General features: G+C 46.5%; 1 protein-coding gene across 1 annotated transcript in view; it reads left to right on the top strand.

Annotated features, from left to right (window-relative positions):
* Tmc7 (transmembrane channel like 7) overlaps positions 1-15,128 on the top strand; it is a 45,226-nt gene extending 30,098 nt beyond the window's left edge. Inside the window, exons 6-16 of the mRNA XM_071605498.1 lie at positions 120-265; positions 804-951; positions 1,834-2,007; positions 3,403-3,560; positions 5,451-5,571; positions 5,837-5,934; positions 7,727-7,913; positions 8,585-8,715; positions 11,263-11,418; positions 11,739-11,817; positions 12,932-15,128. Of these exons, the coding sequence (XP_071461599.1) occupies positions 120-265; positions 804-951; positions 1,834-2,007; positions 3,403-3,560; positions 5,451-5,571; positions 5,837-5,934; positions 7,727-7,913; positions 8,585-8,715; positions 11,263-11,418; positions 11,739-11,817; positions 12,932-13,000 (1,467 nt within the window). The 3' untranslated portion in view covers positions 13,001-15,128. The remainder of the gene's footprint in view (positions 1-119; positions 266-803; positions 952-1,833; positions 2,008-3,402; positions 3,561-5,450; positions 5,572-5,836; positions 5,935-7,726; positions 7,914-8,584; positions 8,716-11,262; positions 11,419-11,738; positions 11,818-12,931) is intronic.

Raw genomic sequence — 15,128 nt, 5'->3', positions numbered from 1 at the left:
CTAGGGAATATAGAGATGAACAAAGACATGGTATGTGAGTTCCTTGAGTCAGAGACTACTCTTCTGGTTGCCTGCCCTGAGCTCACCAGGCCAACCTCATGTCCTTGACTTGATTTCAGGGTTTCTTGGAGGAGACCAGCCTCTTTTATGGACATTACACCATCCATGGTATAAAGTTCCAGAACTTCACCTATGATCTGCCCTTGGCTTACTTGATAAGCACAATTGCCTACCTGGCCTTGAGCCTCCTTTGGATCGTGAAAAGGTAAGTTTACTCTGTCATTGCCTTTAAAAAAAAAAAAAAAAAGAATTACTGTTGGTGACTAGAGTCTCTTAGGACTCTGTGGACTCTGGAAACTGTTGCCCAAAAGATGAGCAGAGTCCAGGTTGGGCTTTGTGGGGAAGCCCTGGAGGAAAAGGGAGTCAGGATTGGAGAGCTGGAGTTCTTCAGTCAGTTGTTACTGGGCATATCTGGCAATTCCACGTCCATTGCAAGTGGCGGAAATCCAACTCTGTCTCACTGGGACAGAGGGGAATTGAGTGGCATCTTGGGAACCAAGATGTATAAAAGTTACTAGATGATAGAATTTACTAGATGTATAAAAGAAGACTATTTTCAACAATGGTCTATGTGGTCAGCTGTGACGTACGTTTAGAATGGTCCAAAACTTGACGTTATCAAAATGGGCCCCCAATACACCCATGTCTAACTTCTTATTTCTCATTTTGGATAAAGCGCTTTATTCATGGGCCTGTATTTTGCTGCTGCTGTTATAAGGAGGATGTTTGTGTTTGGGGGTCAGGTCGGTGGAAGGGTTCAAAATCAACCTGATTCGGAGTGAGGAGCACTTCCAGAGTTACTGCAACAAGATCTTTGCGGGCTGGGACTTCTGCATCACCAACCGCAGCATGGCGGACCTGAAACACAGCAGCTTGCGGTACGAGCTCCGAGTGAGTGCTGCTGGGTTTCCCGGGGGGGGGGGGTCCTCATCAGCCAGGTCAGGCCTTGGGAGGCTGTTTGCAGCTTTTAGAGGATCTAGACAGGGCCCACCTGTCTCAGGTGCTTAGCCTGCTTCCCCTCTGTCATTACCAAGGCTCTTGGCAGCAAACGGCTCATCAGGGTTGATTACGTTCAACCCACACAGGGGTTCTGGTGAATGGGGGCTAGGAAGGGAGGCAGGGACCCAGTGGGTTTCTTCCCTAGTATCTGACCCTGTTATTTCCCCACTTGATGAAAGCCTGTCATCAATGTTACTTGTGCCAAGAAATGGGACGAAGGAGGGAATGCTATAATGATAGGGTAGAGTGGAGAGATTATGAGAAAGTACAAGAGAATTTCCAAATTAAGAAGGAGAAAAGGAGTGATGAAGAATATTTTGGTAAAATCCACCCAAAAAAATGGAGGGTGGGACAAGCCAAAACCAAAAGCTCAATAAGGTAAGGGGGGCAGGAATAAAATCAAATGTGTTATTTCTTACACTAAATATGAACACATCAAATTTTCCTATTGAAATCAGAGACTACCAGATGGACCTAAAAAATAGCATCCACCTATGTGCTGTTTAAAGAAATGTGTGAGTAATGTCATTAATAAATTAATGGTTTAGTTTACATATTTATTGTAAAGCCTAATTTCTGTCTTACATAAAAGGCTCTACCTTGAATATAGGCCATTAATAGACATAAAATGTAGCTGGGCTTAGTCTGGGAAGGTGTCTTCTGGGCTGTGAATATTTAAAGGAAGTTGTAAATGGATGGGGAGGGTATCACCGTGTCCATTCCCTAATATCTCTGTGTCTCAGTGCTCACAAATGAGCTTTCTCTGGTCCTCAGGCGGATCTAGAGGAAGAAAGAATACGGCAGAAAATAGCTGAAAGGACCTCAGAAGAAACGATACGCATTTACTCTTTGAGACTGTTTTTGAACTGTATTGTTCTGGCTGTTTTAGCAGCATGCTTCTATGCCATCTACATAGCAACTATCTTCTCCCAAGAACACATGAAGAAGGTAAGCCCCCCACGAGAGTCAATTTAATGTGCACTCTGGGTGCCCTGGTGTGGGGCATTATGTGAAGTGCAAACCTGAGTGGTCGATGCCCACGTCATTTCTGCATACACACGGAGATTGAAGTTTGACTGATCGAGAACTGAAAATCAGAGGTGATCAGTGATCACTTTTAAGAGAAATTTTAGAAAGCATCTAAAGTTGTTTTCGAGATACCCCATTCTTCCAGAAATTCACAATATGCGAATTCAGGCTGAACTGCTTGCATTTGATCCCTCATCTACTCACTATCTGGAGCCTCAGTTTACCTAAAATCGTGGCAGTTTTAAAAATCCAGTTGAACTGAGCATAGCGGCATGAATCTGTAATCCCACCTACACAGGAGGCTGAGGCAGGAGGATCTCAAGTTTGAGGTCAGTTTGGACAACATAGCAAGACCTTGTCTCAAAATAAGATTAAATTTAAAAGTCTGGGGTTGTAGCGAAGAGGCAGAACACTCCTGGGTTCCATCCCTTATTCATACACACACACACACACACACACACACACACACACACACAATCCAAGTTGGTCTAGCAGCTCTGCTTGGTGAAATCAGTCATCAGGGCCCAGGGCCATCCACCTGGTGGCTCTACCATCCAGAGGGTGTGGTCCTCCTCTGCATGTTCAGATAGCGCCCCACCACATCCACAATCTAGCCAGAGGGAAGAGAGAGAAGGAGCTGGGGAGAGTGCACCTTCAGGGTCACTACCTGGAGTTGGACTTAAAATTTCCACTCCTCTTCCTTGGCCAGAGTTTAATCTCGTGGCTGCACCTAGCTTCAAGGACGCCTTAGCCATTTAGGTGGTTTTTGTTTCTTAGTTTGTTTGGTTCTGGAGATTGAACCCAGGGGTGCTTTCCCACTGAGCCACATCCCCAGCCTTTTTTTTATTGTTTATTTTGAGGCTGGCTTCAAACTTGCGATCCTCCTGCCTCAGCCTCTCGAGTCTCTGGGATGGCAGGCATGCACCAGTGCATCCTGCTGCAATTAAATCTTTGTCCTGGACCAGCTGCACCTGCACAGGTGGCCAAATAACCTGTTACTAGGGAAGAAGGAGAAAGTACCTGTTACAATTCCAATCAGTACTGCATCCTTGAAAATATTTTAAATTCCCCGTTCATACAGAATACATGGATTTTTTAAAATCCTTAGCACGTCCAATAGCGCTCATTTTTCTTCTGGCATGGCACTAGGTATCTGAACACCACAGGAAGGAGATGGCTTGTGTTTACAGGCCGTGTCGAAGGGCAGGTCTCTTATGTTTGTGTGCCCAGTAGGCATAGTCGAGTTTTTTCAGTTAACCGTTTGCCATTTTCTTTTATTATATTACTGACCAGTACGCTTGATCGTCTTTCTAGGAAATCGACAAGATGGTTTTTGGAGAGAACCTCTTGATATTGTACCTACCATCCATTGTGATCACGTTGGCCAATTTTATCACCCCCATCATCTTCGCCAAGATCATCCACTACGAGGACTACTCCCCAGGCTTTGAGATCCGGCTGACCATTCTTAGGTAATGCTGGTTGTGGGCATGCCGGCCAGGCCACCGACTTGCCGTGGCAGACGATGCCAATCGGTGGTGGTACATGTTCCTGCTGAGCTGGGTCCTCCTTAATCTTCATGAAGGAATGAACTTGTCCATGCAGTGAAACCTCTTTGACTTTAGAGTCTACCTATCAGTATTGTACTTTCGGTCCATGTGTTATTTATTTTGACAGCTGAGGGGACAGGATGGGACCCTAGGAGGAGTCACTGCTGTGAATATCTCAGAATTGACAGTTTACATAAGGCAGAGTCCTTTGAGGTCACTCAAATGGTGTGTGTGTGGGGGGGGCAATGTGTGAAATGGGAGAATTTTCTTTCTCCTTCTCAAAATCCCTGAAATTGCATTTTCAATCTCAAAAAACTATATTTTGGACATTTTCAAACAGAATAAATGGTATCATGAGCGCCCCTCTGCCCGTCGGTCAGCTCCAGCTGTTCCCAACCTTTTGCCCCCATCTTGCTTCATCCATTTGCCTCACTTTTACTCAATTATTTTAAGCAAATATCCAACGACATGTCCTGTCCCCTCCCCTGTGAACACCTCAGCAGCCCTCTGGGTGACGGGGACTGGTTTTAACATGAGCCCCATTGTCACACCTCTTGGAATTGAGCTGTCCCCGATGGAGCCGCAGGCGCCTGTTCACGTGGTCGGCTCTGCGCCTGCTGGTGGTTCCTTCTCACGGCTCCGCCCTCGACCTTGGGAGGATGGGGGGGGGGGTCATCTGCGCTGTGGAATGCCCCTGATGTCTGAATTTTGTTTGTCGCCTGGTCATGGTGAGCTCCGTGTGGCTTTCCGTGCCCAGAGAGGCTGTGAACTGCTGCGCAGCCAGGTGCCACCAGGGTCCCATTGCAGGTTTGTTGGTGTTAGGAAAGTCCAGGAGCCAGGTGTTCCCACCTGATGCAAGTCACCTGCAGCCAGAGGTCAGGGGTGGGACCTGCTTAGGAAAGAGGGAGGTGAGCCAGCGAGGGTGTGGGGATGCCTTTTACCCCCTCCCCCACTTGAATATTTCCATTTAATTTAATTTAATTACAAACCAAATAGTAGAAAAGCATCCTAGAGAGAGAGAGAGAGAGAGAGAGAGAGAGAGAGAGAGAGAGAGATGACTCTTCTCTCACCTCCCATGAATCCAACTCTTCCAGGAACCCATGGGGACGGCCCGTGTCCTTGTGCATTCATTCCTATGGTTCCTGCAGTTTGTACCAACATTTATTTTTAACTTTGAAAAATAGGATCCTGTCCACGTGACACTCTATAGTTAGCTTTTTTCCACTTCCCTCTATGGGATGTCCCTCAGAGCCCGTACAGAAAGATTTGATTCCTCCTTTTCAGGAACGTGTAGTGTTCTGTTGTGTGACGGCCTCACCAGGAATCACGAGTTCCCAGCTTTCTCATCTTTTTAAAAATTTTTTGCCTTTTAAAAAAAGGATAGTAAATGATCGATGGCATCAAAGTTGCTGTTTTAATGTCCACACTTCAATGGCTTTAAGTCCATTCCCATCATCATTGTTCGTCTCCAGAACTTTTTCATCACCCCCAATAGAACCTCTGTGTCCATGTGCAGGTGGCCTGTGGCCGGGCCTGGTGGCACATGTCTGTAATCCCAACAACTTGGGAGGCTGAGGCAGGAGGATTGCAAGTTTGAAGGCAGCCTCAACAAACTAGCAAGACCCTGTCTCGAAATAAAAATAAAAAGAGCTGGGGATGTGGCTCAGTGGTAAAGCGCCCCTGGTTTAATCCCTGGTACCAAAACATAAATACATAAATAAAAGGTGGCCTCTGCCTTCTGTAACCCCAGGTCCTCTCAGCCTGCCCGCTCTGAGTTCCTCCTTGTCCCTTTTCCTTTCCTCCTCCGTGAAGGTGTGTCTTCATGCGACTGGCCACCATCTGTGTGCTGGTGTTCACCCTGGGCTCCAAGATCACGTCCTGTGATAACGACACCCTGTGTGAACTCTGTGGCTACAACCAGAAGCTCTACCCGGTGAGCCCTGGGGGTGGCAGCAACCTGCCCGGCGGGGGTGTCACTTGGCCATAGGGTCATGGTCAAGAGTGCAGCCGCAAAGTTGCTCCTCCCTCTAACTCTAGTCTCAAGGCAGGTCTGCACCTTGCCCCACACGTTCAGGGGCTTGATCACCCAGGTTTGTGCCGGAGCCTGTGGGCAGCAGGATCTTGAGGGGCAGGGGTCTGGGGGCCTGCCTCCCTCTGCCCCACAGGGTCACTCAGTGTCTCTTGCTCTCTGGTTTCAGTGCTGGGAGACCCAAGTCGGGCAGGAAATGTACAAGCTGATGATCTTCGACTTCATCATGATCTTGGCTGTGACCATCTTTATAGATTTCCCAAGAAAGTAAGTGAGGGGTCCCCTCCTACAGTTTGCCCCACGTCGGACACGTCCCTCACAGCTGCCCCCTAGAGGCCGCTGGGTGACTGCACGGCCCCAGGACCACTGAAAACCAGGCCCTGCTAACTGCCCCATCTAAGGTGGCACTGAGGGTGGAAAGGTGCCGTTTTCTGAGTCTTCCCTGAGGGGCCTCCCTGCTTGCAGCTCCATCAGTGTAGACCCCCAGGCTGCAGTGGAGGCAGGGTTTCCTGATGTGGATTCAAACCCCAGCTCTAGTCACGTGACCCTGGGCAACTTACGCTTGCTGCCTGCTTCCCACCTGTGATACTGGGAGTGGAAGAAGGACCCCAGTGACAACCTTGTGGTGAGGGTTAAATGAGATAATACAGACAGAAGCCCTGAGAACCCACCACAACGTTCAGCATTGCCCTTGTGACTTTCATGACTGCAATGTCATTTTTATGGTCCTTAGTGTGGTCTTAAGTCAGGGGTGTCTTTGTTCACGGAACCACACATGCATAAAATTCTGGCTTGGGCCAGAGGGGCCAGTGCGACCTTAAGAATAAACATTAAAAAAGAGAAACTTTGAAAAAAATATATGAATATAATAAATATGTACTTATTAAAAATTAAACAAGCTGGTTGCTGTGGCATTCGCCTGTCATCCCAGTAGCTCGGGGGGGGGGGGGGGGGGAGGCTGAGGCAGGAGGATCACGACGAGTTCAAAGCCAGCCTCAGCAAAGGGAGGTGCTGGGCAACTCAGTGAGACCCTGTCTCTGAATAAAATACAAACAGGCCTGGGGATGTGGCCCAGGGGACGAGTGGCCCTGAATTCAATCCCTTCTTCCAAAATAAATAAACAATCAAATATAGTAGTCTAGAGAATATGGGAGTTTTTTAATGACTGTAACCCCTGCTTCCCCAATCTTACCCTCCCCTCTGAGGGTGGCCATACTTTGAGGGAGGATGGATCGGTTCTAATATGTGAAAACACAGATCTACTTAAGTGTGTGTGTAAATATATACAGCCTTTTTTTACTTCTTTTTCAGTAGTAAGGATTGCACCCAGGCCTGTGCATGCTAGGCACGTGCTCCCCACGGAGCTGAATCCCCAGTTTAGTCGCATGGTCTTATTGGAAGAAATAAGGAATCCCGTGTCACCCATATTGGCCTGCATCTTGCCCCCCACCTCCCAGCCCTCAGACAAACAAAATATCATGAACGACATTCCCTGTCAATCATGTGGATTCTCTCATCCATTTTAGAGAATGTCCATTTCACTGCGTCCATGGCTTCTCATTTATAAGCCCAGCTCCCGCTGGCGGGCATTGGTTGTTTCTGGTACTTTCGCTAATGCACAGCCGTGGTGCAGGGAGCAGCTGTGTGTGTTGATCTCAGGTCCTTGGGCCTCTGGTCTCTATAGGAAGCCTCCAGGGTCCTGGGGAGTGGCGTTGCTAGCGGGGAGGGTCCTTTTGTGCAGAGGCTCAGCACTTTCTGTGCTGAGTTACAAGCCAGGGGACAGAGGCCCCTGTGTCATTGAGGTTCATCACAAGTATTTGTAGTATAATCCACCCCCAAACTCCAGGTGAGAAAGATGAGGCTTGAAGAAATCCAGAAGCTTGTATTGATTTGGCTGCTAAATTATGGACCTGACACTTAAGTGATTCCGGAGTTCCCTCTCTGTATGTTTGACCCAGGCAAAGCAGTTTCTGTGCAGATGACCTTGATTTGGTGGGTGTGTTTCTGTGACCTTGGCAGACACCTGCAGCAGGTGAGAAATTCTCTGGTTTGTTTCCAGGCTCATGGTGACCTACTGCTCCTCTTGGAAGCTGATTCGGTGCTGGGGAGAGCAGGAATTTGCCATTCCCGATAATGTCCTGGGGATCGTGTACGGGCAGACCATTTGCTGGATCGGAGCCTTTTTCTCACCCCTTCTTCCTGCAATTGCAACCTTGAAATTCATTATTATCTTTTACGTGAAAGAGGTAAGGGGAGGTGAGAGTAGGGGGCTCATACCCTGGACCATTCCCTTCTCCCCACCAGTGTCGGGGATGGAACCCAGGGCCTTGAACACACTAGGCAAATGCTCTACCAATGTGCTACATCCCTAGCCCCAAAATATTTACTTTTAGTATGTAGGAAAATTATATGAGCATGTAAAAAAATTTTAAGCAAAATAATTCTTAATTTGGTAGCCATTATTATAGACCCATTTATACAAATTTAAATTCCTATAAAGGATGAATCCTTTAAAAGCCTAAATGAGTTCATACCATGTAAAGTTCTGAAGTCTGCCATTTTTATTTCATAGTGCCTCATGAGTGACGTAATGTTCTCTCAACCTTTTTAAGGGCTGTATGGTATTTTGCTGTGTGGAGAATACCCACTGATAGATATCCAGGATGCTTCCAGTTGTTCTCTGTAATCAAGGGCAGCAGTCAGCCTCCACATACAGGTGTTTGGTCCATTTTTCTTATTTCATCAGCATGAGATTCCTGAGGCTGGAGTCTGGATCAAACATTTTGCTTTATGATTTATATCTCCTCTAGAAAGCTGAGACTAATTTTCATGCCCACCGTAATGCGTAATGTGCTCACTGACTCTCTCGGATGCTGATTGCTCCTTAACTTTTTCTTTCCTTTTTTTTTCCCCTTAGTTGAGTCTTCTTTATACCTGCAGACCCTCCCCACGGCAATTCAGAGCATCCAATTCCAATTTCTTCTTCCTGTTGGTGTTGTTGATTGGGCTGTGTTTGGCGATAATACCTCTGACGATCAGCATGTCCCGGTAAGTGTGACTTGGTTTTCTAGAACATTCCCTTGCTTTGTCGTTTGTGTTAAAGGGTCCCCTGCATTCTTTGTTGGCTCTTCTCACGGTGTCCACCTGCAGAGGTCAGTGAGTCCCCCTCTTGGCTTCTCCAGGGACCCACCTCCTCTCAGAACCTCCCTCTGGGCCCTGGAGGGTCTTGGTCCAATCCTGGAACTTGGCATGGAGCATGGGCATCATTTTTGTGAAGGCCAGTTGGGTCTTTCCTACCCTTTCCCAAGGACCTCTCTTCTGGTCCCCTTTTGGGTCACTTGTTTCTGATTGTCAAAGTAATGTGTGGTCACTGCAGAAGACCTGGCCGGTTGGGAGAGGCAGAGAGGAGCAGTAAGGTGCTCCACCTCCTGACAGGCTGGTTGAGGGAGGGGGTCTCACCCCTAGCGCACATTTACCACACACTCCTGCACGCCAGGTGTTGAGCCAGGTGCGAGGTTACGAAGACCTTAAGGACACAGGCGGAGGAGAATCTAGTGTGGAACTGGGGAGAGAGAAATGCTCTGGACTAAGGATCTGAAGCTAAGAGTTGGAACCTCGGTGATGTGGCTCTGTGTGTGGTGACCGCCTACACCAGAAGCCAGCAGACTTTCTAGACAGGGCCAGGGAGTAAACAATCCAGGTTTTGCAGACCATATGGTCTCAGCAACTACTCTGCTGGATCATGATGGATCACATATAAACAAATAGGTATGCCTGGGTTCCAATAAAGCTTTATTTATAAAAACACACAAACAAACAAAAAAAAAAACAGGTGGCGGGCCAGATTTGGCCCATGGGCTATAGTTTGCCAATTCCTGCCTTCAGTGCTCACGGAATTCTGTTTCATCTCTTTAAATTAAAAGACTATAAAGCATTGGGTCCCTCTCTCAGATTTTTAAAAAGTTTTTTGTCAATTCAATTCTATATTTGCCTTAATTTTTGCATGACAGTCATATTATATTAAAACATTTAAACAGTGCAGAAGATACAACTTGGAGAGAAAAATTGCCACTTATTCTTTTAAATAAGATTTTAGCTTTGATTTTTTTTTTTTATAATAAATACATTCACATGGTACAGTATTTAAGAAGCGCAAAAGAATCTATGGTGGAATTCATTTTCTAACTCTGTTTCCAAGCTGATTTGTTTCCCTGGGAGACAGTCGTCCCTCTGTGACCACCGCCTCTTCTCTCTCTCTCTCTCTCTCTCCCTCTCGCTCAGTGATTCTCTAGTATCCAGTCCTATGAATGGACCATAAGTTGTTCATCCATTTTCTTAAATGGCAGTTGGGTTGTTTCCAGGCATTTATTTTTACCCATGAAAACAGGGCAGCAGGGGCTGGGGCTGTAGCTCAGTGGTAGAGCGCTTGCCTTGCATACATGAGGCCTGGGTTTGATCCTCAGCACCACGTAAATAAATAAAAAAGTTAAAAAAAACAAAACAGGGCAGCAATGAACAATTTTACATATACCCTCTGTGATATAAATGTGGGCCTTTCTTTCAGGTCTTCATTTGACTGTTTTTCCATTGTAATCTTAAAAATTTGTTCTTTTTAGATAGACGTGGAGTAGAGTGCATTTGACATTTCTTTTCTCCGCTTTTTGTTTTGAAAACTGTCAAATCTATGGAAAAGCTGAGAAAAATAGCAACAGGGAAATGCGTATTCTTTTCAATGGAATGTCCCAGTTAACATTTTGCTGTATTTTTTCCTACATAATTTTTGTTTTTTAATGATGTATGATTTGAAATGAAGTTATGATCACCATGCGATCTCACCACTAAAAGCTTCAGCATGTGAGTCCCCAAGAATAAGGACACTTTCCTTTACGTGTACACACAGTGACATTATTACACTTAATTAACTTAGTACTAATATTCCTGCCATTTTCAAAAAACTGTTCCAAAATTATCTTTTCTAGCTTTATTTTTAAAATACTGCTGGGTACGTATGGTGGTGCATGCCTCTAGTCCCAGGAGCTTGGAGGCTGAGGCAGGAGGATCACAAGTTCAAAGCCAGCCTCAGCAAAAGCAAGGTGCTAAGCAATTCAGTGAGACCCTGTCTCTAAATAAAATACAAAATAGGGCTGGGGATGGGGCTCAGTGGTCGAGTGCCCCTGAGTTCAATTCCCAGTAACCCCCACCAAAAAAAAATTTGCTTTTAAAATACTGATCTTTCAAGTTTCACACATTGCTTTCAGTTGTTATGTCTGCTTTAACTTCGTCTATGAATAGTTTAGACCATTTTCATCAGAGTTGAGTTATAGGTTGGATAGTAGAATTCTGGACTTGTCTGGTTATTTTCCTACAAGACATTTCACTTGTTCTTCTTTCTTGAACATTCTTTAAACTGGCAGTTAGACCTAGAAACTTGATGAAAATTTTATGGTAAGCACTTTTGACCAGAATGTTCCAGAAGGCCTGGGGATGAGGCACTTCCTCTGAGGCCTTGATTTACAAGACATTCTGGGTGTCCAGCAGTGGGACGTGGCCTGTCCTGCAAGCCTGGCCCTGAGCCCTCTGGCTCATGTTCTGCAGCATCCCTTCCTCAAAAGCCTGTGGGCCGTTCACCAGCTTCAACACCACGTGGGATGTCGTCCCCCGGACGGTGAGCACCTTCCCCAGCTCGCTGCAGTCCCTGGTCCATGGCATCACGTCGGAAGCCTTTGCGGTGCCTTTCTTCATGATCATCTGGTGAGTGAGAACCGCCCCGACCCTGGAGAGTTCTCTCCCACTGAAACGCATGGCTCCCCCACTGGGAAATGGAAGGTGTGTTAGTCATCTCTCCATTCCTGGGACAAAATGCCTGAGGTAATCAACTTAAAAAGGAGGAAAGGTTCATTTTGTCTCATAGTTTCAGTCCATGGTGACTTGGCCCTGTTGCTTTGGTCATGCGGTGGCCCAGTACATCAGGCCAAAGCATGTGACAGAGGAAGTCAGTTGACCTCGTGATGACTGGGAAGCAAAAGAAAAGAAGGGGCGGGCGTCCCCTGACCTGTCCTCTTGCCTTGCAGCCTCGTCATGTTCTACTTCATCGCCCTGGCCGGAGCGCACAAACGGGTGGTTGTCCAGCTCCGAGAGCAGCTGTCCCTGGTGAGGAAGCTCAGGGCCCAAGGGCCATGCTGGTGGCACTAAACCAGGACCTGGTGTGGAAAGTTGCACTGCTCCCAGGGAGGGAGTGGACCTGCTGTGGCTCCTGCTCACCACCACTGTCCCCAAACCCCGCCTGCGAGAAGCTGCTATAGCGGAAGGCAGACTTAAGGAGGCTTAGTCAGCTTTTTCACTGCTGTGACGAAAAGATCCGACCAGAACCATTATAGAGCAGGGAGGTTTACATGGGGGCTCATGGCTCATGGTTCCAGAAGTTTCAGTCTATAAGAGGCAGGCCCCATTCCTTGGGGCTCAAGGTGAGGCAGGCCATCATGGCGGAAGAGTGTAGCAGAAGGAAGCAGCTCACATGGTGATCAGGAAGCAGAGAGAGAGAGAGAGAGAGATCTCTACTTGCCAGATACAAATAGACACCCCAAGGCCACGCCCCCAATTCCCACCTCCTCCAGCCACGCCCACCACTGTGGTCACTCTCAGTTGATCCCTATCAGGGGATTAATTCACTGATCAGGTTAAGACCCTCACAGCCCAGTCATTTCTCCTCTGAACCTTCGTGCACGGTCTCACACGTGAGCTTTTGGGGACACCTCATATCCAAACCACAACAGGAGGTGACACTGGAGCTGAGGCTTGAATGACAGACAGAGCCAGTTATTGGAGGTGTCCTCATTAGGGAAGAGAGTAGGATGTGGGGACTCCAGCCAGGGAAGGAGCCAGGCGCTTCTGGGGCACAGGAGAAGGGTGTGCGGCGGCCAGAGGGTGCTAAATGATGGGGAGAAGCAAGAGGGTCCTGGGACGTCCGCCAGAGTCCTAGCATAGCCTGGGGGACCTGGCAGGAAGGTTGGGTTTGTTCTGAGTGTGAAGCCATTGCAGAGTGTGAAGGAGAAGTCAGATGTGCATTTTTGGAAACTCACCAGCTGCTGGGTGAACACAGGACGGTGGTGAGGGACGCGAGGAGAAGAGACTACATTGGAAGCCACTGTAGTAGCCCAGGGGTTGGGATCCTTGGCCCTGAATCTGAGAGGTGATTCAGTAGGTAGAAAGCATCTTCGCTTTCAAGTACGTGAAATGTAACTTTCAAACTCATTTCTGGTTTTAGGAGAGTCGGGATAAGCGCTATCTGATCCAGAAGCTAACAGAAGCCCAGAAGGATGTGCGGAGCCATTAGGCTGAGCCTGGAGACGCCGCGCTGCGTGCTTCTCAGCTGGTGACTGTCGCACCCACGGAGCCCCCCCTGGGTTTTGAGCAGAAATTTCAAAATATATTTTTCTGGAATTTAGGCTTTTCCTGACGGGACTCTGTGCAGCTCCGGTGGCCTGGTTACAGAACCCAGCCTCTAATTAGGGCTTTTGGTGACATGGTAAAAGCAGGTCAAGTGCCAGGTCTTCGCCTGTAGACCCAACAGCTCAGTGAGGACCCTACCTGAGAAACGAACTTCTTATGCCATTTAAGCCTTTACAACAAAATCCGAATGGGAGAGACATACTTTTTAAAAAGCTTATTGTGTTGTCTTTTGAAGTTAACCAGAGGTCATCCATTTCTGAAACTGGGTTTCATTGGAACCCAGGTCTAGAAACTGAAGAGGGTTCCTTAAAAAAAAGTCGTGTCCCTCTTGAATGGTCTGAAGAGAAATCCTTGAATCTTGATGTTTAGAATAGGTGGTGAGAACAGGGAGAGGATCATCATGATCTGCTACCTGCTAGCAGAAGGGAAGGAAAGTGGGTCCCTGCTTTGTGAATACATGAATAAGCAGTCCCTGAAGTGTCCCTATCAGTCCTCTCCAGGAGGGGCCTTGTGGCCTTGTTTTCTGAGCTATCTGGGTATTTCCTGCAGCCTTAAGTTATCACTCAGGGGAAAACCTCCTTCAGCAGACTCTCCTCTACAAGCCTCAGTTTCCATCTGGTCCTGAGTTCTGAGATTTGGCAAGAGGAACCTGTACCATCAAAAGTAGGAGGCTTGTTCATCTCAGTGTTCCACTGCCCTTCTTGCCCCAAGGTCCCCATTTCTAAAGGACACTTCACATTCCTGAGCCAGGCTTTCTGGAAAGAGCTGTTGAGTAACTGCTGCTGAGAGTTACATGCCTGAGTGTTCCAGGGTGGAGATCACAACTCAGCCAGTCCAACAGTCCAGTGAAAATACACCAAACCAGACTGGATCAGCCAGCCCTGGTTTCTTAAATACACATTTCCACATTTTCAAGAGCTATTGTTTGCTTTCCTGTGCTGAACATTTTTAAATGCATAGGCCTTTATTTTGCATTACACGAGCAGAATCTCTCTTAAGATTTCCGTTATGGTAACAGCAATTTCTGTCATGGTGAAGACCATATGCAATAAATACCTCATTTTAAACGTACCTGAAATTGATAACCCTGGACCTTTTAGTAGAAGGCCTAAGTTATTGCTTAATATAACCTGTTTTCATTTACATGTCTCAAAATCTTTTCTTAAAGTACTGTAATTTTGTAATAGACCGTTTTCTTCCTGCCATTATTTTTCTTCCTTTCTCTGGTTCCAAACCTTTCCTGGAATTTAAAGTTGCATACAGGTTTTGGAAAGCTGCTTCTAAGAATAATGTCCACCTACCCCCTCAACATCATCCCAGACTCAAAACTGATTAGCTCCTTGCTCTGAGGGGGAAAGCAAGCTGTCGGAGCTTATAGATTTCTATACTCGTGTTCCTTTGTTGCAATCTTTTTTTCTTTCTTTTTGGGGATGGGGATCAAATCCAGGTCCTCACACATGCTAAGCACACACTCTTACTGAGCTACAACCCCAGCTCCAACTCAACCTTCTTCTTCCACAAAAGTCGTATTAACAGGAATATTTTTGTTCCTGTTGGACTGATGAGTTTTTCAAGTTTTGTTACAGTTGATGAGTTTCTAAATGTAACTGGCGTCATGGCATATTGAGAAACCAAAAGTTCATTCTAGCATTTCTGAAAAAACAAGTTTTAATTGTAAGCATTTCTGCATAGTGCCTCTGTGCCTCTGTATGTATTATGTCTCTGCCTGTACCAGGCTTCTAAAGAGAGTCGTGTGTGTGTGTGTGTGTGTGTGTGTGTGTGTGTGTGTGTGTTGAATAAAATGAAAATATATTGCTGTTTTCATTCCGTTTTAAAACTGATACTGAAACAAATAACAGTAGTTTTAGTTAAAATGCTGCTAATTTGCATACCTCTTACTTGAATGTTTTGATAAGTTTAATAATTCCAAGTGATGTCTGTATAATTTTTAAAGTATGGCTGTCTAACACATGTGCATTAAAACTACTGATTAAACAGCATCTTTAAGGTTT

Source organism: Marmota flaviventris, chromosome 19 (genome assembly GCF_047511675.1).
Source record: "Marmota flaviventris isolate mMarFla1 chromosome 19, mMarFla1.hap1, whole genome shotgun sequence".
NCBI classification, from domain to species: Eukaryota; Metazoa; Chordata; class Mammalia; order Rodentia; family Sciuridae; genus Marmota; species Marmota flaviventris.
This window is presented reverse-complemented; position numbering and strand designations above follow the sequence as displayed.